The sequence below is a fragment of the Indicator indicator genome, chromosome 15, assembly GCF_027791375.1.
Source record: "Indicator indicator isolate 239-I01 chromosome 15, UM_Iind_1.1, whole genome shotgun sequence".
NCBI lineage: Eukaryota > Metazoa > Chordata > Aves > Piciformes > Indicatoridae > Indicator > Indicator indicator.
Window position 1 is genome coordinate 19,070,053 of NC_072024.1, and position 26,342 is coordinate 19,096,394.

At 42.6% G+C, this 26,342-nt stretch overlaps 1 protein-coding gene across 2 annotated transcripts in view; it reads left to right on the forward strand.

Annotated features, from left to right (window-relative positions):
- Window positions 1-22,472, forward strand: part of MAPKAPK3 (MAPK activated protein kinase 3) — a 44,633-nt gene extending 22,161 nt beyond the window's left edge. Inside the window, exons 2-11 of one of the 2 annotated variants that reach the window (XM_054387303.1) lie at window positions 9,217-9,356; window positions 10,176-10,240; window positions 12,321-12,400; window positions 14,088-14,214; window positions 15,705-15,780; window positions 15,961-16,085; window positions 17,972-18,057; window positions 20,753-20,833; window positions 21,323-21,437; window positions 22,307-22,365. In XM_054387303.1, coding sequence (XP_054243278.1) covers window positions 9,217-9,356; window positions 10,176-10,240; window positions 12,321-12,400; window positions 14,088-14,214; window positions 15,705-15,780; window positions 15,961-16,085; window positions 17,972-18,057; window positions 20,753-20,833; window positions 21,323-21,437; window positions 22,307-22,350 — 939 coding nt within the window. In that variant the 3' untranslated portion in view covers window positions 22,351-22,365. Of the gene's footprint in view, window positions 1-9,216; window positions 9,357-10,175; window positions 10,241-12,320; window positions 12,401-14,087; window positions 14,215-15,704; window positions 15,781-15,960; window positions 16,086-17,971; window positions 18,058-20,752; window positions 20,834-21,322; window positions 21,438-22,306 lie in introns of both variants that reach the window. The other variant, XM_054387302.1, reaches the window with a different exon arrangement.
- The last annotated feature ends 3,870 nt before the right edge of the window (window positions 22,473-26,342 follow it).

The window sequence follows — 26,342 nt, forward strand, 5'->3', positions numbered from 1 at the left end:
AGAGCATCACGGGTGAGACCTCCTCCCCTTGCCACTGCCTGCTGTGAAATGTTGAATCAGCTCAGCTGGGAGACCAGCAGCTGCACAGCTTGGTGTGTGTTTCTGTTAACATGGCTGTGGTGTGTGGGTATTCTCCTGATTCCCTGATGTTTCACCTTCAGGAGAATGGTACCAGATGGCACATTGCTTCTGCAAAGTCATCACCTCACAAGTCATTAACACTTACATGGGGTAACTGTTTCCATGGTACTAACATTAGTTGGAATCTGGCAGGTGACTTTAGACCAGAGAGTCTCTTTTCTCCATTGCCCCAGCATTCTCACTCCTTCCTCCCCCTTCCTCAAGCCCAGACTGTCAGGCGTGCTGACTTGTGGAAATGAGCCAACACTGCAGTGTACCACAAGCAGATACTGCTGTAGGGATTGGTGGGGAGAAGGACAGTGTCTTAAGAGAGGGAAATGGATGTTTCACCCTGGCAAGATGAAAAGGATTGAAATTCCTGGGATGATTTTTGTTCAACAGTGCTTTTGCTATGTCTCATTTTTTGTGACCCCTGTGCAGTCCTCGGCATAGTGCTGCTTTTAGGCAAGATATCAAAACATTACACTTCCAAATATTCCTTGGATCATCCTTCTCTTCCTTTTGCATGTGCAGTCATGAGGCAGCCAACACAAAGAAGGAGGAGAGAGGAAATCTATTCAGGAATGTAAAGGAAATACTCTGGCTGCTCTGTTCTACCTCTGTGGTGTCTGACTGCTTTCTGTCATCTGGCTGCAAGAAATGTGAAGCAATTCTCTAACATCTGTCAAAGAAAGGGGACGTGGATACTGGGGAAGGAGCCTTCTGCTCCTTCCTCTCACTACACAGCATATCCCAGTATAGGGAAAATCTTTAGAATTATAGAATCATTTCAGTTGGAAATGACCTTTAAGATCATGCAGTCCAACCATTAACCAATAATCCAACCATTTAGAGGTACACTAAGTGGGCAACAAAGTGGGGGGATGTTCCCAGCCCTCTGGAGCTTGGGGGGAAAAAAGAGTCTGCTTGCCCAGAGTAGCTGGAAGCAGTGATCTGGGTTCCAGCAGAAGTTCTCAACTGTTGAAGGAGAGCCTTCAGGGGTTTGGTGCTTGACAAGGCAGGGTGGGAGTCTGGATGGGCTAGGCAAATAATAGATTTGTATGAATAAGGGGAGCCACGGCTCAGGAGGGGTTTAGGTTGGAAGGATGAGGCATTTATATGGTGAAGGACCTTCCTCAAAGGCAGCTTGCATGGTGTTTCTTGAAGATTTCTAAAAGGAACTGGGAAGGACTGATAGGCCATGTTTGAACTGGCAGCTCCCAGTTATGTTCCAGGAAGTGTGTGTTTTCCAGCATCTTGGATATTAAAGAGCATTTAATCAAGTGGTGAGTGCTGTAAGGCATTAGCTGCTCCAGGTATGTTCTCAGGAGAAAAGTATTGGTTTTGACTGCTGGATTCTGAAGCTGTTCTGGTGAAGCAGAGCTGTAACCCTGGGTAGCTAAGCCAGGGCTCTGAGCAAAATGAATCAATGAAAACTGCAACATAAACAGTCTTACTGCGCTGTCCCTTGCTTACCTTGACTCCATCTGTTGAAATCCCCCTTCCCCTACTTTATTTCTTTCCTCTCCTATGTATTACTTTGCTTGACTTCAAAATACATATTCAAACAAAATAAGCACCAGGAGTCTTGGGAGACCAATTTGCTTACCCCCTTAATGGCTTCCTTTGCATCTCTAGCCTCTGCTGAATGCTGTGTGGTTTTATATCCATTCAGTCACACTATTTTCTGTCATATTTTTGCTGTGCACAGTAAATTATTCCAAGGGTCTTCATGCCTGATGGACCTTTAAATGACCAACTACTGAGCTATCTACTGAATTGTGACTTAGAGATATTTGCTTGAATATGCCAAGGGCAGAGCTTGCACAAACCTAAGTTTGAAAACATACATACCAGTGATTTGAAGTACCAGAGAAGTCTTACAGGTGCCCTTGCTGAAGGTTGTAGGGCTTTGTTTTGATTTGAAGACAAGGTAATTCTCCACAGGTAACTGCTTTCAGCAGTGATGTGATACCTTTTTAGAGGCAAGCCTCCTATCAGGCACCAGAATGAAGCTATCATAGTTTTCAACTGGGATTTTAGATTTCCTCAATGCAGAAATTTAGGAAGTTATAGATTACAGATTACTGTAATCATCATCCCAATTTATTGTAGACATTTATACCATACAAGGTTTTGGAAAATCTGGCATCATGCTGGTAACCTGAATATGCTGTAGACAGCATGGTGTTTGCTCTGAACATCCTGCACTTTAGATGCCACAGCTGCTGGGTGTCCTGTGCTGTGTATGTGCAATCAAAATCCTGCTCCAAGGAAACAATGGGTTTGGTGGTGAAGAACATCTCAGCATGGAGCAAAGCCATATCAAGGTCCTACAAAACAAAGACCAGACATGGAAATAGTGTGAATGCAAATGCTGTTCATCCTGCATTTCTACCTATCCCTAGAGAAAGAGGAGATTTTAAAATGAAGGTGGAAAGACCTCTAGAGCGCTTCCCAATTTTGTTTCATCTCAGATGGTGGTAATATGCATATTAGAGAACCAAGAAAAGAAAGGCTGTTTTGTAGCAAGCCTGGGTTTGAGAAAGTGCGTTGCAGCAGGTCCCCAGATGCTAAATACTGACTGCAGGCATTGAATGCTGTGCTGGCTAATCAGCAGTGGAAGTTGTCATAAGGAGAAGTCGGAGAGAGGAACTGATCTCTAGACTTTCTTGTATAAACAAGCTTTTGAGGATGTTCTTGTCTGGTAACAGCATGTTGGTGATCTGTTTTTCTTTTAAAAAAATATAGTTGCACTATTTTGAACAAAAGGGAAGCCACATGTAGCTGATTTTGCAGCCTGTCACAACTGAGTACAGGTGGAATCTTAAGGTGGCAATAAGAATTACTGTTCCATTTGCATTCCATTTGCAGCAGAGCAAACACAGTGTTAAAATGCAAAGTAATCTCATGGTTGTAGCAAAGTACACAACATAGTTGTTATTTAAATCTGTGTATACCCCATAGGACTGCATGTACAGTCACATACTTTCAGCACTGCAGTTCAAAACAGATTCATAGACAGAGTATTTATCAGGACAGTATTTTTTGTGGGCGTTTTTTGCTTGTTTCTGTGCCAACCTTTTACGCTAAGCTCACACGTACAGGGGGAATACCTTTGAAATGCATACTGGCCTACTGCTTTGCCAGTGCAGTTGCATTTGCTATATCTCCACTAACATTTATGAACAAAGACAGTTGATCTTTGCAGAGTGAATGGCTAGATGCATGTGTGATTAGAGAATTAATAGTGGTATGTCTCATTTATTTACCTCAGGTTGTAGAGTTATATTGAGTGCCCAGTGGTGATTTGAATACTGCTACAATAAATAAAATCCAGAACCAAAGTTATTTTAGAGAAACCAACCTGATTCACCTTAGGAGAGAGGCTTGGAGCAAAATAGTACTTACGTGGTGTGTGCTCTGTGGGGCTGGAGAAGCAGGAGTGCTCAGAGAGCTAAATACATTGTTCAGCAGATTTGCTGTATGTCTGGTCTGCAAACTCTTAACAAAACATGCATCTCCCTCTTAGCCTGTTTTCTCTTTGTCCATCCCTGTTAGCCTGTTTTCTCTTTGTCCATCCCTGTTAGCCTGTTTTCTCTCTGTCCATCCTGCTCTTTCTCCTATTTCTCCTTTACAATGTATGCTTAAGAAATTTGAAGCCTTGTGTGTCAGCAGGAGATTGATTTCAAAGTGTGACTCTGACACCACATGCATTCAGTCCCGAGTCCTCTTCATTCTTTCTTATACAGGTAAGATACCAAAGATCTGTTGTAGCTTTTGCTGTTTCAAAGGATAAGCTGAGTACATTATAGGCAGACATATTGGAAGTACATATTGGAAGAGCAGAGGTGGCTAGAGAAGGGTCCTTCAGGGCAGACAGTAGACCTTAATGCTCAGTAGGCTAAGTGAAAGGATTAGAATCCACAGGCAGGAGTGCTGCAAAATCCTGCTACTTGACTGTTATTACTGACTATTATTAACTTGGAGAAACTCACCTCTGGGGCTGTCTGGCTACCTGGGCACTGGTAGAGATGCCAGTTAATGCCAATTGTGGTAGCAGCTTGGACAGCTCTGCAGGATGACAGTTTGTGTCATTGAAGCCTCCAAGCAGGTTTAATTTCCAGTAGGCTAAGGCGGACTTGAAATAAAAGCAGAAAGGTGCCTCACCACACATGCCGGCCTTGGTTTTATAGACTGATGTTTCAGCACTAAATAGTTCAAGCAGAAATGTGTGGTATTTTTTATTTTAAGAGAAAAGTCAGTGCTTTCTTTGAGATTTGCATGTGTGGATTTCCCTGCTTGCTGGGCTGCCATTGCAAAAGACACATGCTTCTGATTGCAGCTTGACTGACTGGCAGTGCTGATGCATGAAGAAGAAAACCTTCATAATTTCCATTCCTTTAGTGTTCTGACACAGAGGATGGCTTTATCCTTTATGAGGGGATCTGGAAATAGATAAAGATTGTTAACATTGAATTAATAGATATAGTGCAAATGATCAGGATGTAACAAAGGCCAAAATGTCCAAAGCCATAGTGATAGCTTCTTTTTTTTTTTCTCCTCTTTTTTTTTTTTTTTAGCATAGGGAAAGGAGGAGATGAAAGAAACATTATCCAAGCCTCCTTCTGCCGTGAACTCCTCCTGAATAGGGAATGACTGGAAGAGCTGCTCTGCAGCAAATGGTGTTAGTTTCTGTGCATCAGTGTGAATTCAGATTCCAAGGCTTATTTGTAGGATTCAGCATTTTTATAACAGCTACATACAAAGAGGAAAGAAAGCAAAAGGAGTTAGATATTTACCCACTTACGCTTGAGCAGAGACTTTTTTCTTCCCCAGCTAGAAAAATAACCAGAGCTGTATTCAAGTGCCTATATTACAGTATTACATGCTGAGGGCTTCTAGGACTGAAAGTTTCCACAGGTCCCATTTCTGTTTTAGTAATGGGAAGCCTTCTTGTCAGGAAAATAGTGTAGAGATGATAAAACTGATTGTCTACTGAAAGGCAGTTCAGATCCTGAGAGCAGTGCAAGTAAAAGATGTGGTCAGGGATCAGATGCTGTTGTGATGTGGCAGGTGGCAGTAGGTGAGAACTGAGCCTGTAACAGTTCTAAGCCAAGCACCACAACTATTTGCAACTAGGAGAAATTGCTGAAGTGGAAAATAAATAAAAACTTATGTGGGGGTTTTAATCTCCCATACAGGGAACAGATGGCAGGAGAATAGTAGTTCTGTGTAATATGCACTAAAGAGAAAGTCACAGAGAAGTCATTGCCTCCTGTCCTCAGCCTGTCCCATACCTGTGCCCATGGATCTCTCTCTGTCTCGGTTACAATTTTGCAGCCCAGAAAATCACTTGCTGCTCCCTGGAGCCCTTAAGAGCATTTGCTCTATAGATCAGACAATTAAGGCATGAGGGTTCCTGCTATTCTTCCTTGCTTACAACAACACTGAATCAATGGAAAATCAATTAGAAGATACTGTGTCACTTTTTAGTCTCCCTTTGTTTTTCTACTAAGAAATTCAGCACAGGGAGAATTTGACAGAGCTGGCTTTCCAAGCTGCAGCTTAGAATGTGTTTTGCACTAACATGAGATAGGGCATTACCCCAGAACTCAAAAGAGTTCAGGCCTCTGCCCAGGGTGTCCTGGAGTATCTGCTGGTATCTGCCTCATTCCTTGGAAACAGGCTGAGGACACCCTGTGGCACAGCTCTCTTCCCTCTCCAGCTTTTGCAGACACTTTCTTGCCCTCCATTGCCTCTGTTTTTGGTGGTCTCCCTCTGAATAACTGTTAATACTTGCTTCATCTGCTTCTTTTAGTGGCTCAGTAATGCAGAGCTCCAGCAAAGATGTGGTTTTCCACTGTGCAGCATCTCTTCCACATACATGGGCCTAACCACACACATGAGTATCCCCTTCACTGCTATGCAAAGGCTGCTGTGCACCATGCATTGAATCATGACAAACTGGGAGGTGGTTCTGCCTTGTTTTGAAGTTAGGTTGGTTCGTGCTCCTGCCCACAGCCCATTGTGGCAAGTTGTGACTCAGCTGAACAGTGTGGGAATTCTAGGGGGATGACTGGAGGTTCCTGGAGCTTGAGAAAGTTTGACATAGCTGCTCTCTTTTCAAACCAGCATGAACCAGCATTACTGGAAAAATTGCCTGAAACTCTGTGTCCATTCACAACTACCTTTGCATGTTTGTAGAATGTCAAGGGACTCTGGTTACAGTCTTGTCAAAGCTACTGCACCTCTAGAAGCAGAGTCTCTCTTCTGGCTCAGGTAGATTGCAGAATGTCCATTTATGGTTTTTGCAAGTTTGTTAAATGTCACCATAGGACTTGAATTTATGTGTTTTAAAATCATCACCTAAATTTTGTAGAAATTTGTGCTTTCAGCCCTGCCTGGCTTTCATTTTACAGGTGTCTGTGTCTCTAAGATGTCTTAAAAGATAGAGTTTTAGACATAAGGAAAAGATTTATTTTTAAGGCTCCGAGAAATCCAAAGGTTAACAGTTGGTTGATGTATCACATGTTGCTTGGTACATGTCTCTGCTCTTTATTTTTGCATTTACTTTTCTCTGCTTCTCCAGGTGTCATCTTGACATGAGTACATTCAGGTTTGGCACCGAGTGTGTACCAAGGAGTGTAAGAAATTTGCTTGTAGGGGTAGAGAAAGAAACTGTATGTATCAAAATGCCTTGTAAAAGCTCTTCAGAGAGTGGGAATTCAGTTCTGTGAAACAGTTTTCATAAGCACTTGCTACAAACATGAAAAACAACATCTCTGCAAGCACAAGATACACAGATGATAGTGCAGTTAACATTAGTAACACATGTGGCACAGTATAGGTGAGAAGGTTTTTGAAGCATCCTGCTCAGAAGTGGCATTAATCCACTTGTATCCAAGCACTCTTCTAAGTGGCCTGGTTAGTCCTAAGGGTTCTTTGGGCTTTATTGTGGCACATGTAATTTAATGAACTTTTAAAGAGACCTCCAGGCAGCAGCCCAAACTCAGAAGGGCAGAGGGGAAAATGCTGATAGACAGTTCTACTGAGCTAGGACACAGTGGCTGTGAAGGAAAAGCTGCTGAATGGGCTGATGGCTGAAAGGAGTAAAGTGACTGCACTTGGACTCACTAATGGGCTTTTTGTCCAAATTGGAGCCATCTCTTTCTTTAGGAAGTTATTTGTGTTGGAAATCAGGCCACAGCCAGGCTGGAGCAGGAAGGAAGAGGCGGATAGTTGGTGATCTCAAAAGGGTGTGCTTTGGGTGCAGAACGACAGCCGTGCAAGAAGTAGGTTGGCTCTGAGGGCATTGAACCCAGCAAGAAAGCTTCTTCAGCTTCTTGTGCTGCTGAAAATCTGGTGTCATGCTGAAGCCTTTGGAGTGGAGCTGAGGGATCCTGGAGGGTGATTGCAGTGATGAGGCTCTGTAATCATTCAGCTAAGGAGCTAGCAGCCCTCCTGAGGTCACTTGTCCCCTCCTGCAACCTCTCTGTGCTTCAGAGAAATACAAAAATGTGCACTCAGCAGAGGAGTCCTCATCACTCTTTTCCTGTTTCCAGCCTGGAAAAGTAGTGAAGCCTCTTTACCTTCTCTGCAGTGGTTCCCAAGTGCTTCTCCAGCATTTTAGAAAGCCTTTCCTACCATGTTAGTGTGTCTGCTTTGCTGAAAGGAATGTCAAAGCAAAGAAATGTATGCTTATTTTTCTTGTCCCAGTGATGCAAATTGTCTGTATTGAGGTCAATAAAGAAACCAGGATTTGCACCTAACTTGCTGTGCCCTTTAAATCATGTGTTTCCCTGTACTGAAAGGTTCCTGTTACATCACTGTGCCTTAGCCTGGCAATTGGATGGAAAAGTGATCTGATTTTCCTGGGCTGACTCATAGGTCCCTAATGACAGGTTATATGTTAATAATTGTTTGCAGCAATTGTCAATGCAGTTGTGTTTTGACTGGGACCTGAGAGCAAACATGACTGAGGAGAGCTTCAGACTAAGGTCCAGTAGGGCAGCAATGATACTTTTCGCCTGTTTGAAAACAGTTCCCCCACAGTTGTTGTAGTCCTTTTCCAAGGCAAATAAAATCAGAGGTGATTGTTCTTTGCTATTTTTTTTCTAATTCTGTTTCACTGCATTTAAGAGTGCTTTATATAGCATCAGTTTTGTTGCTATTCCATCATTACAACAATTACTATAGGGCATAAAGTATCAAAGGCAGATCACAGCCATATTGTGTGGGAACTGTATAAATATGCAGTAAAGAGAGTCTCTGCCACAAAGTGTTAGTGGTGTCTGGAGAGACGAGGCAGAGAAAGAAAGGCATGATTCAGCAATGTGTCCTTGCTGCACAAAGGCTCAGTTGCAGAGTCATATACAGAGCAGTTCTTCAAACAGGCAGGGACACATTTCTTGTGTAGGAGGTTGCAGGATCAGGAAAGATGAGCTCTTACCTACCTTCTAGAGATTAGCACCTTTAAAATAAACTGGTCTTCCATGTGACAGAGAACGAAGTTCAAGCATCTAGATAGCCAGAGATCCATTTAAGCATCTAGATAGTCAGAGGTCCCTTTCTGACCTTGATAGGATCAGAAATTTATGTAGTATTTATGAAGTACATTCAGGGGCAGTGTGAAAATCGTCACTGGTTTAAATCTCAGTGAATTTTAAAGATTTGCACTGCACCTAGAAGTCCCTTAGTCTCTTCTCCCACCAGTTGGGAGGCAGGTGAGAGAGTTATTGTCCTTATCAGAGGGAGTCTTCTCTCTTTGCAAGTACTGCAAACAAGCAGGAAAAAATTGCTGTTTCCTGTCCAGAGGCAAATGAGAGATCTGTCTCCATCTCAGTTTTCAAATCTTCTCACTGCCACTCAAGGTTCTTCCAGTTCCAAGGGACCAGTTGTCTCTGTATTCCACAATCAGGAAGTTGGACAGCCCAGAGATGGTGAAAGTCTTGTGATGGATTGGCATCCTTTGGCTGGAGAAAGTGCTGAGAGTGGTTTTTTGCTGCCATCTTTTAAGCTCAGATGTGTGTAGGTGCCAGTTTAAAGCAGAGTGATGCTGGCTCACTGACACTGCTCTCTCCTGTTTCTTTGCAGCTCCTGTATGACAACCCAAAAGCCCGTCAGGAAGTAGAGTATCATTGGCGAGCATCAGGTTGTCCCCACATTGTCCACATCCTGGATGTTTATGAGAATATACATCATGGAAAGAGATGCCTCCTCATTGTCATGGAATGGTACGGACCAACAGCAGCCCCCCACCAAGCATTGCTCTTTGGGGGGGTGGAGGGAGTGGGAGAATGTGTTGGCTTAAATGAGAGTTAGATGAGCTTTCTCAGCAGCACCATTTTGGTTTGCACAGCAAACCTTTTGTTGCCCTTATAGAACGGGCAGGGAAATGTACAGCTGCTCCAGGTGTCTTGTATGATGAAAGAATGAGGAACCTTAACCAGAAAATAATTTTTTTCTTTATATTCCATTACAGTCCTCTTCATTAAAGCATTGTCAGTCTCTACAAATATGATGTGTTTTGATTGTGAATGGCTTCCAACTTCAGATGTGAATCCAGTCATCTGACGTGATCTTTTTTGCTATTATTTTGACTGTAACATTTCCTGTTCTCTCCTTGATCTGTAATACCACAGTTGTTGTCTTTACCAAAGACAAATTAATAATCCTTTTCAGTATCTTTGCTTCCTTCTCTTTTCTCCTTCATCTCCAACCCTTACATAAACCAAGATTAGTCAGCCTCCCAGTGCCAGCATATGACTTCCCAGCTACGTGGGTCATGTTCCTTGTGACAGGGTACATTAAACTGAGAGCATCAAAACCCCTTGGTCCTATTTTGTTTTGGATTTATTCCATACCAGAATGGCTTTGTGCATCGATTCAAATGTGTGTGATGGTTAGGAAGCATTGCCACAGGAGGCAGCCTGTAATCTCTTCTAATCTGTTCCTGCTGTGGTTCTGTATGATTATATGGATACACAGTCAGGTGTTAATCTGACCTTTTCTGCTCATACAATGTATGGGGTTTTTTGTGTTCTTTGTTTCAGCATGGAGGGAGGAGAGCTGTTTAGCAGGATCCAGGAGAGAGGAGATCAAGCTTTCACTGAGAGAGGTGAAAAATCACAAGTTTCATTTTAAAGTTTGTGAAAGATTGCTTATTTCTTTCTCTGCCCTTTTCCATTACAGGAATTCTTATTTGATTTGGGTTTTGTTCGTAATTTAATATTTTATTTTACTTTATATTCTAACTCTCTCTTAAACAGCTATTTCTAAAAGTAACTGAAAATCAGGAGGTGGCCAAGTTCAGGCACAGCATAGAAGGCTTAGAGGAAAATTCTTCCTACAAATCTGCTCAGATTCTTCACTTCTGAACCATCACAGCCTCTCTCAGTCTAATCCCTGGTCTCCTGCCAGACCACCTCTAACATGATCAATGCAGCTCCTGCTCTGATTTCTCTTCTGGCTGTCCCTCAGGCAGAGTCACTGTGCACTGTGATGCTGTTAGGTGGTGAATATAACAAGCAAATCACATTTGATGAAACATCCCCTATTCAAGGGTTTCAGAGTGCTACTTGAAAGGAGGTGTTATTAACTACACTGTAAACAAGCCTGCTCATCTATAATGGGGACTGTGTGCAAGTTCAGAAGACTTGCCATGAGTCAGTGACAGAGATGGCAATAGAGTAGTCTTGCCTTTTTTTTGGTGTGTTTTCTAGTTATTATTTGCAGAGCACCACAGGTATGCTTGACTCTGGTTCTCCTTGCTCATTCACAGCAGACGAGCTTGTTTCTGCTTGGGCATAAAAATGGCAGTGTGTGTGACAAAATGATTAGGAGATCAAAAATGCACACCTGAGCTTGTAAAATCTGGAGGCCAAGCTTTTTTTGATCCTCTGTTTTTAGTCCTCTAAGAGGTATAACAGATCTGTGTAGGAGGCATTTTCAGGAGTATTTGCTGGTCTTCAAAGTACAAGATTCCAGAGGAAAAACAGGTTCCATGGTCATTAGTGACTCCACTCTCCAAAAAAACATGAGTTTTCTACATGGAATATTATTGTATAATAGTCTAAATATTCAGAAATCATCTGGAAATCTTAAATAAAAAACACCTTAATTCTTTCCAGATATAAATAAGCCCTCTTCCACTGGGTTCTTCAAGTTCACTGGCTGTTTAGCTGTCAGCCACAAATTCCCATTAGGAGAAAAGTTTTTACCCTGGGCTAGGAAAGAAGAAGTGTGCAAGGTTTTCCCCAAAGATGAGCGATTCTACCTTCTGATTGTCCTTGCCGGAGATTGTGTAATTTCAGTCTAAAGCCACATTAAAAAGACTTCCAGGTTACAATACAGGATTTTCTGCCTTCTCTTTCAGTGTTGCAGCTGAAGTTTCTACATATACAGAAAATGCAGGATCAGGTTGGAGTTGCTAGTTGTTTCCCTGTCAATGGAGATATAACATAATGTTCATTTAGTACAATGGGAATGTCACTTCTTCCTAATCTGAAATCTCTCCCTGTGTCACCAAACCCTTCTAGACTTTAAGAGTATTGCTATTGCAAGGCAGCTTACCAACCTTCCCACGGGGGTTGTATTAGTTTGAGAAACACATTACTTCAGAGGTGACAGTTTGGGCTTTGCAGAACAGAACTGCTGATTTTGTTTCTCGTGAGGAAAAACTTCTAAAGTCAGTGAGGAATGAAGATGTGACCTATCCTAAAATTACTGCATTGTTATGTTCCTCTCTCTTTAGAAAATCTGTTAGATCCTCCAGTTGCCCCTGAACTAGAAGCTGAAGGTTATACTTCTGTCTTGGACAGCCAAGGATGTGTTCTGGACAATCAGGCATATGTCCTGCTTGGGCTCCTTTCTCCACTGTCTTGCATGTTGTTTGTGTACCAGCTCTGCACTTTCTGCTTTTCTGGGGAGTGAATTAAAGCACAGAATTCCAAGCTCATCACAAGCAGGAGTCTCAGCCCTTCAGTTGCGGTACCTGCTCAGGAAGGGGCCTGAGCAGCCAGGGAACTGGGGGCTATGGTTGCCTGCAAAACCAAAACACAGCTGTTAGGGCTAATTTTAGGTTTTCTAGTCTTGACGCTAGCCCTGTATTCCAGCACAAGCTGTTTATAAGTCATAAGCATGTCCCTGAGTTGCAGTGGGAATGTTAATGTGACCTTTCTCTAAAATTGTCTTTATAGAGGCCTCTGAAATAATGAGAGACATTGGAACAGCCATCCAGTATCTGCATTCAATGAACATTGCCCATAGAGATGTCAAGGTGAGGCCTGAAGGCGTGTGGGCAGTGAGAAAAGAACATAAGGCAGAAAAATATATGGGCAGTGGTGGTTTAAATAGAACTAAGAGTACAGTCAGATGGTCAGAGTGTTCCTACTCCTCTGGCAGTGTGAGAAGGGATCTGCTCAAAGCTAGTTTGCAACTAGCCAAATGTCACAATATTCATATATGCTAATGCCTTCCAGTTGTGTGCTGAATGCATAAGAATCTGCTGATAGTTGGTTAATTAAAGAGGTACTAGCAACTTGTGATCTGCAGTCCAGTTAATTAACAAGAAAATAATACTGCCTGAAGTAATCTTGCACTGGATTCTATAGCTCTGTGTACAGGCTTTGCCAGCTCTTAGTTGTTTTCAGAATCATACTTGCCTAAAAAGCAAACCAGAAAAAGAACATAAAAACCAAACAAGCACCAAAACTCCCTTCAGAAACAGAAGAAACTGCGCTTATGGGAGGAATAGTTGCAATTGCATGCATCCAGCCCGCTGTAATGTAGTAAATGTTGGAGAAAATGGGAAGATTTCAGTTAGTACTATGTGGAACAACCCTAAAATTTGTACCCAGATCTTACTGTAAGGATTTGGCAGGATTTGTAGTACTGTGTTTTATTTTCACTCTGCAGAGCACACAGCCTAAGCAAAGATAGGATAGCTACACAGAGGCATTTCCAGCATAGTGATACAGCTGTGTGAAGGAATGTGCTGGAGAGCAGGTCACATAATGACAGACTGAGGCATCTGATTGTTTCCACAGCACTGAGTTTGTGAAGTTTCTACAGATGCTTCTGTGTGTTTAGCTGGGGGGAGAACTGCTGTTGCTTAGTGTCACTGAAGAGTACGTTTGAGGTTCAGAGACTAAAAATCTGTTCACTTTTGTGGAGCTATGTGCCATTGCCTATCACGAGCACAGAAACTGAAACATTTAGTCCCCATCACCCCCTACACACACTCAGTGAAACATGTAAATGGTTCAAATTGCTTAATCATCCTAAATCCTGTTTTCTTCCAAGCCACTCCCCCTTCTCTGTGTCCCTGAACACTAGCATGAGAGGACAGAGCTTCCTTATGACTGAGAAACTGAAAAACGAGTTCAAGCAGTTGCAGATTCTGGAGGTGTGCTGTTGTCCCTGCTCTTGTGCACAAAAGCTTGTACTTCCCTCTGTGCCACTGCTCATTTTGGAGAACCTTTATGGAGTGTGGAGCAAGAGTGGAACTAACTCAGGTTTCAGGAGACAGAACTGGGGGAAAGCAGGAAGTGGACTGTCTGTCTCAGTTAATTCTAGTGGAGTTATGTCAGTTGCTTATAGAGTGTGTGGTTGATGACTTCTCTTGTCTTCCACCTCAGCTACGTGAGTGTGGTACAGAGTGCTGTCAGATCAACTGGTATTGATCCAAAGTAAGTGCAGTCAACCAGAGAGAGGTTCAACAAGCCAGACTTGTCGCCTCTTGGAGCTTATGAGAGTCTTGTGAGTTGCTCTCCTAAATACCATGTCGAGAAGTATGTTGATCCTTAGTGTGAGCACAAATGTTACAGGCTGTATGGTGGGGAAGTGGGAGAAATAAGACCTATCTGCTGATGGTGATCCAAGCAAGCAAGAATGATTTCACCTTTCAGCTCCTGAGAGACATCTCTTCATTGTCCAACTGTTTTTTTCTCTTGGTGGTCTTTCAGCCTGAAAACTTGCTGTACACATCTAAGGAGAAGGATACTGTGCTAAAGCTCACAGACTTCGGCTTTGCCAAAGAAACCACTGTACAAAATGCACTGCAGACCCCCTGTTACACCCCTTATTATGTGGGTAAGGTATCCAAGATGCATTTCTTTTGGTTCTGTCTGTCATCCCTGCCCCTACAGTGGGCATGTGGACCATGGGAATGGATGGAGAATCTCTGCTGCAGATGTAATGTAAAGAGGCAGCCTGCAGAATTTAAATTGGGATCCAACCCAAACCTGGTCTGGTTCCAGTACAGTTCAGTGCTGCTGCTATCTTCCTTGGCTGCAGAGGAAACAACCTTAACAGGGGATGCAAATGAGGATCAAGGAAAGAAAATGTGTTGCTTCTGATTGCATGTGAGGTCATCCTGATGTTTCCTCTGAATAATGCAATAAAAAGCCATAATCTGAACTCAGCTTCAAGATTATTTGGGAATCCCCTTCCAAAACTGCCCTTAGCTTGCCTAACACAATAGAACAGGGAGAGTATTGCCCCAGGTATAAAGCTTTAAGCTGGCAAGTAGAGCAATTAGTAATAAAAGACCAATGTGACTTAATCACAGCTAAATTTCTGCCTTCATTTTGTGGAAAGACAGAACACTTGTGTAATGAATGCCACAGCAGAGTGTCCTTGATGCACTCGTTTTAGAGTACATCCCTTAATAGTTAATAGTCATTCACCATATGATATAACTGAGGTAATCCAAGTTTGGAATTTCTTTGGAGGAAACAGGGCTTAATTTTGTGGAAGAAATAGTTCTCTTCAATGATGTAAGTTTTTATAGTTTTTTTGTGTTGACAGGTATTGTTCTTCACTGTTAGCAGATAATTACAACAGCAATATTCTTTCTGATGCTTTCTTCTATATTTATGTAAGATGGGATTAGTGATAAAATGTTAAGGACTTTATGCATATATGTTTTTATGCCTTTATATTTGTATATAAACAAGCTGACATTTCCCTTCTCAGCACCTTTTTATAAACCAGCATGATTGCTCATATGTTCAGAGAATCATTTTCCTTACAAAATGAGGCTCCCTGGCAGTTCACCCACCCCGGGGGCAAAAAACAAATCCCCTCTAAATGTATTTCTCTATAATTTTGTTACTTAGTGAAAAAATAAAATGCTCTGGAGGCCAAAGAAAAGTAGAGTGTTGTGTAGTTGCTGGAGCTAAACACACTCCACCTAGGCATTGCTCAAAATTTTAGCGCAGCTCAAATAGATCCTTTCTGCTTTGCTTTCTGGAACATATGCTCCTGCCTCTTTCAGTGCAGTGTCTCCCTGTACACATTTAGCTGTAGCTCCTTCTGCTTTTCTGTAATCTTAGTACTTTATTGAGCAGAGAGACGCTAAGGTGAAGAGTAGGGCGTTTTGCCAACTTCCTTCCTCCTTTTTAAAGCTACATTAAATATGTTTAGGAACTTTCAATAGAAAATGCTACTCAGTTCTGCAGTGAGCTGCATTTGTTTAATGCCTCTGACTACTTGTTGTTGAAGTGCTGCTAATCATAAAGTGTTGGAGATGAAAGAAAATACCTGGTGCTCTGTTAATTTCTGGTTTTAACCTTCTTTAGCCCCAGAAGTCCTTGGTCCTGAGAAGTATGACAAGTCATGTGACATGTGGTCATTGGGTGTCATCACATATATTCTGTAAGTATTTGGGAAGAAGGTTGATGAACAGGAAGAAGGACACATCTTGTAAAATCTACCCTTACAAGTAATTACTCACTAGGATCATGAAACCTCCATAAGAGTATACCTTTGTAAGGGACTTTTTAAGAGATGAAAGTGCTTTGCTAGTTACAAGAGTTCTTTTGTCCATTCTTACAGCCTGTGTGGGTTCCCTCCATTCTACTCCAACACTGGTCAAGCCATTTCTCCAGGGATGAAGAGAAGAATTCGGATGGGGCAATACGGGTTTCCCAATCCAGAGTGGGCTGAAGTATCAGAAGAAGGTAACAATGCTCACTGCTGCTGCTGGGTATGTGCATGGTGTTATGCAGTGGTGGAGTGCTTACAAGAGACTGCTTCTAAAAACCCCTCTTAGTTTTTGTTTCCCTTTCTTTCAGCATCTAAATTTTTGGTAAGGTGATGACAGAGAGCGACTGGGAACTCCGGTATTAGCCAGCAATGTAAGGACTACAGAAAGTAAAGGACTACTGAAAATTTTCCTTCAAATTCCAGCTAGTGCTACTGAATGCTGAGATTAAACCTTCTAGAAACAAAAGTCTTTAATCCTGAGTCTCCTTTGGCTGCCAGGACAGCTGCAATGCAAGCAGAGTTGGAAGAAAGGCAAACTGTCTTTAACTCATTCAGTCTTTGCCCTCCTTGTTGATAACAGCCAGCAAGGATGGCCAGTTCTCATGCTGGCTTTTTGTGATGTGGGAACTAGTGAACTAGCCAGCCATTACTTAAATCAAGGTCAACAGTTTGTTTGTATAAGTCAGTAACCAGAAGCTGCTGCTCTTCAGCCATGACCTGGATGGGCTCAAAACAGTGTCCTGAAAGTGGATGGTTTTGATTACCTCCTACTCTCACAGTCTCATAAGCCGGAAAGTCTCACCTGCCCATTGTATTAGAGAGAAAGGTTACCAACCTCTTTGTTGTTTTTTTCTAACAAACCATTCACATTGCTGTTGGGTTGCTGGTTTAATATTTGTCTGCCTTGTGTATTAAAATGCAAGGGGAGCTTGGTGGGGGAATGTGCACTTGGAAAATGTGCTTGCCTGAAGAGAGGTGCCCTCTACCTCTGAACCTGTTAAGATCAGCTAGTTCATGTGTATTCTCCTAGGCTGATCAGGCACCTTCTGCAGACTGCTTCTTTTACCCTCCTTTGTCATGCTTCTTGTCATGGTTTTCTTTATCTGAGCTTTCTGTCGCTGCATCACCTATGGAAGCTTCCTCTAAATTCCCCACCAGCTTCCTGTAATTATCTTAACCAGCTCTGTTTATGGTCCCCTTGCTTTGGTTCCTTGTACATTTCATACTGCAGGTAATATCTACTGTAAAATGCCTTTGCAATCTCACCAAACTAAAGTCTCAACTTGTACCTCTGGCAGCTTTTTACAAGCATTTAGTCATCTCACATTCTATGTTTCTAAAAGAGAAACTGTTATTCAGAAGTTTTTCTAGGTTACCCCAAGGAAGTTACGTGTAAGTCTTCCCAAATAACATCCCTTGGTTGCAGTGTTTCCAGCCTGTCTGCCCACATTCTTGAAACTCTTGTCTAGACTCTCATCTCATATCTGTGTTACTTGCACTTTTGCTTTGGCATATGCCATGTTCGCAGAAAGCTACTGTAAAGCCTGTTTTTGCAATCCATTTCTTTGACTTTTTTTGTCCTTTTAGTGGCCTCTAAGTTGTCAGAGCAAAGTTTGCTGTCTTTTTTTTTTCCACTTCCACAGCCTGTTCTAGTTTTTGTCTTCTATCATTTCTCAAAACATCAGTTTATGCATTCATTTAGCCTGTAACACCAAGCTTGTCACCATCTTTCAGACATGCAGCCTGGCAGCTTTCTGTTCCTATGCTTCTCTTTTCTCAAGTTCTTGCTCTCAAAACAGTTGGTTTGGTGATGTAGATAGCATAGCTGGCACCCCCAGTCTGTTATCTATCTTTCTTACCTCTTGTTTTGGATGTTTTTGTGTTCTACCTTTTTAAACACAGTAATCAGCCCCACTGTACATGGCATGTTAACAAGGTAACAGCAATCGATAGGTGGTTTTGAGTTCTGCAAAATCAAATTTCTTCATTCAGCAGGTCTTTGTGTTCTTAAAGGAGAACACAGTCATGTTTAGGAGCACAGTCATAGGCTGCAGCATGCCATGTTGGTCCTCTTTTTCAGCCAAACAGCTGATTCGTCACTTGCTGAAGACTGACCCGACAGAGAGGATGACAGTTTCTCAGTTCATGAATCACCCTTGGATCAATGTGAGTTTTAGATCTTTTTTTACAAGATGAATTCTTAAATGCAGACCTTACATGTAGCTCTACGTAGCACAGCAAGGGAAGGATGATGATTACTGTTCATAACTTAATTAACCTACTGTGCCCTCCACAGATGGTCATCTGCCTGCAGAACCACATTTTTTCTTGGTGTTACCAGAGGACACACAAAGAGAGACACCCACAATAGTGTTCTCAGAAGCGAAAGACAAGTGTATCTATATCTTCTCAGAGCAGGCAGGCAGTGTTGACTCTGCAGCATATGCATGTGTTACTCTCTTTAAAAATACAAAAATAAACTGCATGTTCTTACTTCATCACTGCAGGATTTAACAAGAGCTATTATTAGTGGCCTCAGGCACCGTTGTGCATAGCTGTGTTAGTGTGAACACAGCCCTATGCTTAGTGGGAGCTCTCATCCTTGGCAGAGTTTGGAAATGCATGGAGGAGGAGCAAGGGTCTCAGCTTAGTGCACTGTAAGAGATTGCCAAATAGGGTGGTACACAGGGCTATTAGTGGTCCCAGTTTAGGCTTCATTGTATGACTTGATTAAATTGACTTTTCCTTAAAAATACTTTTTCTAGGAAAAAAGAAATAAAGGTTCTGACAAAATGATACTAATTATTTGAAACAAGAGACAAGCATTCCAGGGGTTACCACGCTGAGTTCCAGAATCTCATTTCTACTCTGTAGGTGTCACTCAAAATAATAGATTATACTTCTCACATTTGTTTTTGCTTCCCAAAACATTATCGTTCAGAAACAGAATCACTTGTACTGGAGAATGCCCTTTTTCCCAGTAGTGTTTTCTCTGTCTATGCTGACCCTCAGAGGTAGGTGGCAGAAGCAGAGGCATAACTAATGGTCAGCATTTCTGCAATGCCTGTTTGGAGATCTGAAAGCCCTTAGAATCATATAGGAATGTAGCTGTGTAACATCCTGATGACGGAGGTAAATGTCTTCATTTAGAGTCATGAAAGCTGAGAAATGAAGGTTACAAAGACTCTGCAGAACTAGAGCAGAACCTAGACAGTATTTTTAAGTCTTCTTCAACCAAATAAAACCATAATCACTGTTGAGAATACCTCTAGCTTTAAGTGTTTGAAGCCCCAAGAAGGAGGTGTATCAGAAGTCAGCAGGCAATGAATTTCACAGAATGAGTGCCTAATAGCTGAGGAAGCTACCACCTACAGTGACACCTGTTACTTGAAATATGCATATAACCAATTAAGGAGGAGGAGACTGGAGACAAGGTCTATAGACTCTGCTGCACCAAAGAGCTGTGCTAGAATACTGTTCCTGGTAGAATGCTCTAGGAGCTGTAGATTGGCATTTTTTTCTGCTGAAACTATTGTTCCATGAGGTGGAGGGAGGGAGAGGGAAAGACCAACACAGTGGATGTTTGTGTTCTTCCTTTTCCTAAATCCCTAAGTGGGAACATGCTTGGGAAAATTCCTTGCACAGCAGAGGAGGGTGCTTGTCTCTCCTCTTTCTTTTTTATATTTACTTATGAAATGAATGCCAGAAGCATTATTGTGAACTATGCAAAAATGGTCAGTTTAGGTGGAGCACATAACCCCTAGTTAGTTTGTAGATAAAATGTTTTTCACAAGTAGCAACTGACATCAGATATGAGGGCATATCTGCTGCAACACCTGCTCAGGGGCACCACTAAAGCCAGTCTGCTGTTTCTCTACTTCTCTCAATCCTGCTGTACTTGATAGAACTGTACCCTGGCAAGTTAGGATCCTTCTCCAGAGGGTACAGGAGTCATGATTTCTGCTTCCATTTCTGTAACTACTGCAGCACTGCTGTTAGCTCGGATGGCTCCCAGTGTAATGCTTGTTTTACGGCGACGTGGACAGAGATCTCCTTAGGCTTTGCTGACATGCAGCTGCATCTGGGGTAGGACACCACAGCAGTAGACAGGAAGTTTGGGTAGAAAGCATAAGGAAGATAGAATATCCAAATGAAATTGTAGTTTGGGTTATGGACTGATGAGAAATACCATGATTCTTGTTGAAGTTAGTTAGAAAACTGTGGTTTGTGCTTTAGAAATTGTTCCTTGTTCTAATTAACAGTATCTACTGATCTTTCATGGCAGGTGAACACAGATCTCAATTTTATGTGAAAGAACATCTCAGGTGATGTGCTGTCTTCTGAACTGTGCCTTACTCTAATGTTAATATACTCTGTAATATTTCTAAATAATGGTATCAATTCCTCTTTTGGGCTCACTCAGGATCTGATGAAGTGGTAGTCTCAGTTAATGTAGGCACATAAGAAAATGTCTCCTATCACAAATCCTAAAAGAGAAAGGTCAAATTAACCACTTAAAAACAGTGATGAATGAATAGTGAAATGACAGTTAGAACCTGAAATGTGGAACCACATTTATCCAGCACAGGGTTATGGCCCGTGCTTGGAAGGGAGCAGAATGCAAGACACGCAGCACTGATTTGTCCTTCACTTTGTTCTTTCAAGATAATACCATGTGTGGACCAGAGTCCTTTCCTAACTCACACATGAATTCACTTGTGGAGTGATGGGACACATGAATAGTGAGGGCCACCAAAGGACATTATCTGAAGTTTTATGTCCTCCGTGGACATAGAGGAACAAGCAGTCATTTCCCAAATGTGATTTTTGCAGAACACTTGATATTTTTCCCTCTTCTTAGAGATCAATGGCAGTGCCACCAACTCCTCTTCATACTGCACGGGTCCTGCAAGAGGATAAAGACCACTGGGATGAAGTTAAAGTGAGTCAATCTTAGTTCAGATTTCTTGAAGATATTAGATGGGCTGACTTCTGTGTATGCTTATTTCCTTGGAGATTATGATTGCTTGGAATACAACCATGTTAAACAAGGGAAGCATAAACAGTCTTGGTTAGAACAGTTGTGTGTATGTTAACTGTATAAAAAAATGCTATCTGGGCATCCTCTGACAGCCTTACTGCTGTGCCAAGTATCAACAAAGAAGCTGTTTGTGATCAAAGGTATTAATAATGCTACCTGCTGAGCCACTGTGTAACCACAGAGGAGAAGGGAGTTTGAAATTCATTACAGTGAGGTGAAGAGTATGATGAAAATATAGGGGGACAGGGTGGGAGGGTTGAGCTGTGTTCTGTTTTTCTGCTCTGTTTTTGTATTGTAAAACAACTTTCAATAACCTTAGCCTTGTCTTGTCGTGACATTTGGCAGGGGGGGAGAAAAAAAATATATCTGTCTTTCCCTTGATCTAACCAGGTGCCTCACCTACTGCTTGTGCTGATGACACTTGAATGCTTCCTGCAAAGTGAAACTGTAGGGCAGACTAAAAGTTGTTTGCAAGCCTTAACTCTTTCCTGCTGGCCTTTATCAGGTTGGCATGCTTTTACAATTAATTCTGAATTTTCTGCACTTAACAATGCTTGGCATCTTGATAACTGCAACACTCCTGTAGAGTGTTTTGCTGATTTTGTTTAAATTACTGATGTATATTCCCAGCTGTTGAGCTATGTAATGATAAAGTTTCATAGGATCTAGGCAACATTTGTCTCCTGAGTCAAAGAGATCAAGCAGATATTTTCACTTAGTCACCTTCATTTCTGTTTGTGAGAACTTCTTATGCTTGTGCTTTGTAAAGGTGCCAGAGGTATTCCTTTGGGCCACCAATATACCTGTAATGGTTAATTGTTTTCCCTTTCCTGAACTAAATGCCCAGACATTCATTTACTTAAACAGATTCTTGTTCACAACCCTATTAAAAAAGGTTAGAATTTGCCTGCACTTACACATTAATTCAAACTAAGAAAGTATGTGAATTTGAAACACATACTTTCAAACAACTTTCTGTGGACTCTTTATTCTAGTTGCTTCTAGCTTAGTTTGGTAATGGAGCAAGGAAAGCAGTGTTCTGCATCTAATGTGATTAGTCCAGCTGCAGTAGCTGGTGAAGGCCCAGAGCCACGCAGTAAGAAATGCTGGGCACAGGGACATGGTGGAATTCAGGCTAGCAGAGTGTGGCCCTGCGTGCTCACCTGTGGAACACCATGTGAATAGTTCCTCCTGAATGAGTCCATGAGCAGAATGAAGCCTTTAGACATAGTGCAGTGCAGCAGAAAGGGCTCAGCTGTTTCTGGCCGTAGCATACCAGGGGGCTCCTTCTTGTACATTCATCTCCTGGCACTCATTTGGGGTGGCTGTGAACTCTTCCTCAGAGATTTCAGTAAAGTGCTTTCTTGGTTTCAGGAGGAGATGACCAGTGCTTTGGCTACCATGAGAGTGGACTATGACCAGGTGAAAATCAAAGACTTGAAAACATCCAACAACCGCCTCCTGAACAAACGCCGTAAGAAGCAGAAGCAGGCAGGCACCTCTTCTGCAGCTCCTGGGTGCAATAACCAGTGAGAAAAGAAGCCAAGGACCTGTGGGTGGAGGGTAGAAGTTTAAAGGAACAATTTAAAGTCATTATGATCAACTTAGTCCATACCACAAAGACAAAGAGACCGTGAAGAAGCTGTCCTGCCAAGAGAGAGCAGTGTGAAAGATTCCATTTTTGTAACTTGAATCAGGGCTTTGCTTTTGAAGACTGATGTATAGGACATGATTCTGTTGCCATTAGCTAGGGAAGGTCCAGTAATAACCAGGAATGTTACGGGTTTTGTTTTGGCTTAACTGTGTTGGACAAAAGAAGAGAAAGAGAAGGCATCTAAGCATACTAATGCACTGAGGCTTTAACAGCCATCTACAAGAGTAACTCTTGCCACCATTTTAATCTTGGGAATAGAAAAAAAATGCTGGGTTGTCTGCCAGGAGTGTTTTAGTAGTTCAAACATGGGTACTGAGAAAAGAGGAAGATGGCACTGCTCTTTATACAAGTAGCACAGGTGCAGTTCTCTTACAGATGCATCTGGACAGCATTTCATGTTAAAATTAGTAATAGTATCTCCAAACTTACCTCCTATAGTTGCAGAACATCCCCTAACAGGAAACAGTTATTCCTGTTGTAGGAAAAAGCATCCATACGTTTCCATTTTCATAAAGTCTGTATATCCTGAGTTTGTCATGGATTCTCATTTCACAACATGTAGGTTTTCTAAACTGTAACCTCTGAGTTGTCTCTGTGCCACTCTCAGATCCCTCTCTTGTTATGTTTTTAATTTAAATGATACTTTATGCAAAGCGTTAATAAGGATTTTAATTAGTTGACAGTATCCTGCAGAGAATATTGCTGTTCCTCTTGGATCCACAACCCCTAGGGCATGCAACTGGACATGCAAATGCTCTAGAAGATAGACTTCTGAAATTCAGGAAGAAGTGGCAAATGCATGTTCTCTGAATGAACCATTGGCTCTGCCAGCAGCCCTTTTAGTAATTGTCTCCAGATCCTGCGCCTAAGATGTGCAAGTTTTGGGGTGCTGGGGTTAGTTTGTTTCCTAGAGTCAGGGAGGTGGAGATGCTACTTTATTTGCAGTGTTTTGTCAGTGTTTCTGGATCCATTTTTTTATTATCTAAGGGATTAACCTGTAAGTAAATCCACCCATTGTTTTTTTGGTATTCTAGTTCTTGTTTTATGGGATCCTGGCCTTGGTTTGCTAATTTGTTTTACTTTATGATCAAAATATTTCCTTTCACTGTATTTTGTTATTTGTTTTTTTGTGGGTTTTTTTCAGTTGAGGTGAAGCAAATATTTGTGAAAGTATTATTGGAATCTAGGATGAAAATTATGTACTCCCAGTGCTGCAGACAAAAACTACTTCATGGTAGGCACAGGGTATTGGTGAGTTAATAGGCTCAGAAGAATGTTAAAAGACAAAAAGGAAAACAAAGCTCCAGAGAAGATCTGAACTATTAGATCTGACTGCCACATAGACCTTGTTACCTCCAACAGACATCAGTTCAAGGCTTTGTACCTTGTCTGGGGAACCCTGTTCCCATCTTCAGTGTCAAATGTGACCTCCATTCCTCTTTGTGAACTGGTCCTAGGGTTTTATAAACTGATTTTAATAAATTGTGTTACAACATTCCTTCCTCCTGTCATCCCTGGTCTTACTGAACTGCTGCAGTTTGTTGCTTTGCGAGGTACATTTGTGCTGAAGGTGATGGGAAAAGGGAGAAGGAAAGTGTCCAGTGATGTCCATGCTCAAAGGCTATCCAACTTTGAGTATTTTTTAAGATTACAGGAGTTTAGTGTGAAATATCAGTCTCTGCAAAGATGTATTTTTTAATTATTTCATGTTTATTTAGTAGCTCTAGGATTATAGCCTGTCCTCCTTATATTTATTTTTATCATGACTCCTATGAATGATGCAGATGTTATTCCCTACCTGTGACATGTTCAGGGTCTAACAGTTGAGATTAGAGCCAGATCCAAGTTTCTGTCCTTTTCTCCAAATTTAGTGAGGGTTCTATGTATGTCACTCCTACCTTCCCCACCTCTGTACCCCATCAGGGTGATAATGCTCCCACTATCCCAGCTAATAGGGCAGCCTGTGTATAATGTGATGTCCTGGCTGCCTTGCCTCAAGTGGTAGTGAAACTGGCAACCTATATTTTTGCTTTTGCTTTCCCCAAAGTTTGAGCAGGAGCAGTCAGTTTCCAGCTGGTGTCTTCCTTCTTGTCAGTTTGGTCTGGAGCTTGAAGGCATGTATCCGTTCCTGAGCAGTTTTCCATGCGGAACTGTAAAGCACATCTGGGCCTGATTCCTTCCTGTGGGGTTCCAGTCTTTGCTGCACTGCAGGTCAGAAGCAGGAGTGGTGGACTGTTGGACTTGGGCACAGCACCTTCAGTTTTCAGTCCCCGCATAGTAGGACAACATCCTAACAGTTCTTGCATTCTACCTTGCAGTGACAACATCCAGGAATACTGTAAAGCCTGGTGGCAGCCTGAGGAGGGCCTCAAACTAGCAGACATGGAAGTGTATGCAAGTATTGTACAGCACTGTTTATGCTTATTTTACAGGAATCATAGAATCCCAGATTGGAAGGGATCTCAAGGATTGCCTGGTCCAACCTTTCCTGGTAAAAGCTGCTCTCCAGCCAGGCAGATCCCAGCCTGTGCTGCACTCCTAGATTATGTGCCAGCCCTTACACTTGCCCTTGCTGAATCTCATCAGGTTCTTGTTAGCCCACTTTAAGAAGAAAGGAGGCAGCTCCTGGGGAGCTGGGAAGCAGCTGACTGAAATGTGTGAACCCTCAAGCTGCTGTCCTGCCTGTAGCCCAGCTGCCTTCTGATGTAGAGTGGGAGCAGGGTGAGAGGTCTGCTCTTGGTGTCCGAGTCAACCGGGCTGAGAGAACCTGCCAGGGAGGAGGTTTGTGAGCTGTGCTTGCTGTCCCCCCCACCGCGGGGTGCAGACGTTCTCCCAGCAGTGTCAGTGTCCATCCCGTCACCCCTCTGGGCACACGCGCGGAGGATTGGGCGCTCGGAGGCCCCCGCCCCGGCTCCGTGCCGCCACCTGCTGCCCGCGGGGCCACTCTGCAGCCGCGGGTCCAGTCCCCGAGCACGCCCCGCATCGAGCTCCTCGGGCTTCCCCGGCAGCGCCCACGGTGAAACCCAAACCCAGGGGACCCCGCGGCCCATTTTACGATAGCGTTCATGCCAGTGCCGGCGGGGGCACGGCCTGCTGCTGCCAGGTGCTTGTGCCCTGCAGGAGTCTGCGGTGAGACTGGTGTACGTGGTGCAGAAGATGTTTCCTTTCTGGCTGCTGGCTATGCCGTATGAAGCCTGCTGGCTGCATTCACACACATTATAAAGAGCTCTGGTGTGCCAGTGGTGGTATTTGGGTCTTGTCTCTTCCCCCAGCCATATAGTATAATAGTCTTTTTAAAAGCTGCTGCTTAGGATCCAAATTTATAGCCTGTTTTTAGAAAGGGTAGGCTATTACAGAACCGATTATGCATTTGCATATTCATCAGCCATATAGAGGAGGTAAAGAGCTGGAAAGGGAAAGAAGAAATGAATGGTCAATAGAGAAGGCTTCACGGAGAACACAGATTAAAAGGTCTATTTATTTTTTACAGCAGAAGCTAAAAAAGGACTGTGCACAATTCCCCACCCCCATTCCCTTTCATAGCAATTGCTCATGGGCTGCTGCCTCCCCTTGTACCTCTCTGCACTGTACTCCTCATGCACCCTCACTCACAAGTGCACTTTCTCTGGTTAACATAAAAGTGAGTACACAAGCACAGATTAAATTCCCTCCCTCACTTTCCCATTTCTTGCACTATACACTTTCTTACCCCTTTGGCCACATGTGCTATACGATCAACCTTTTCAGTTTTTTGAC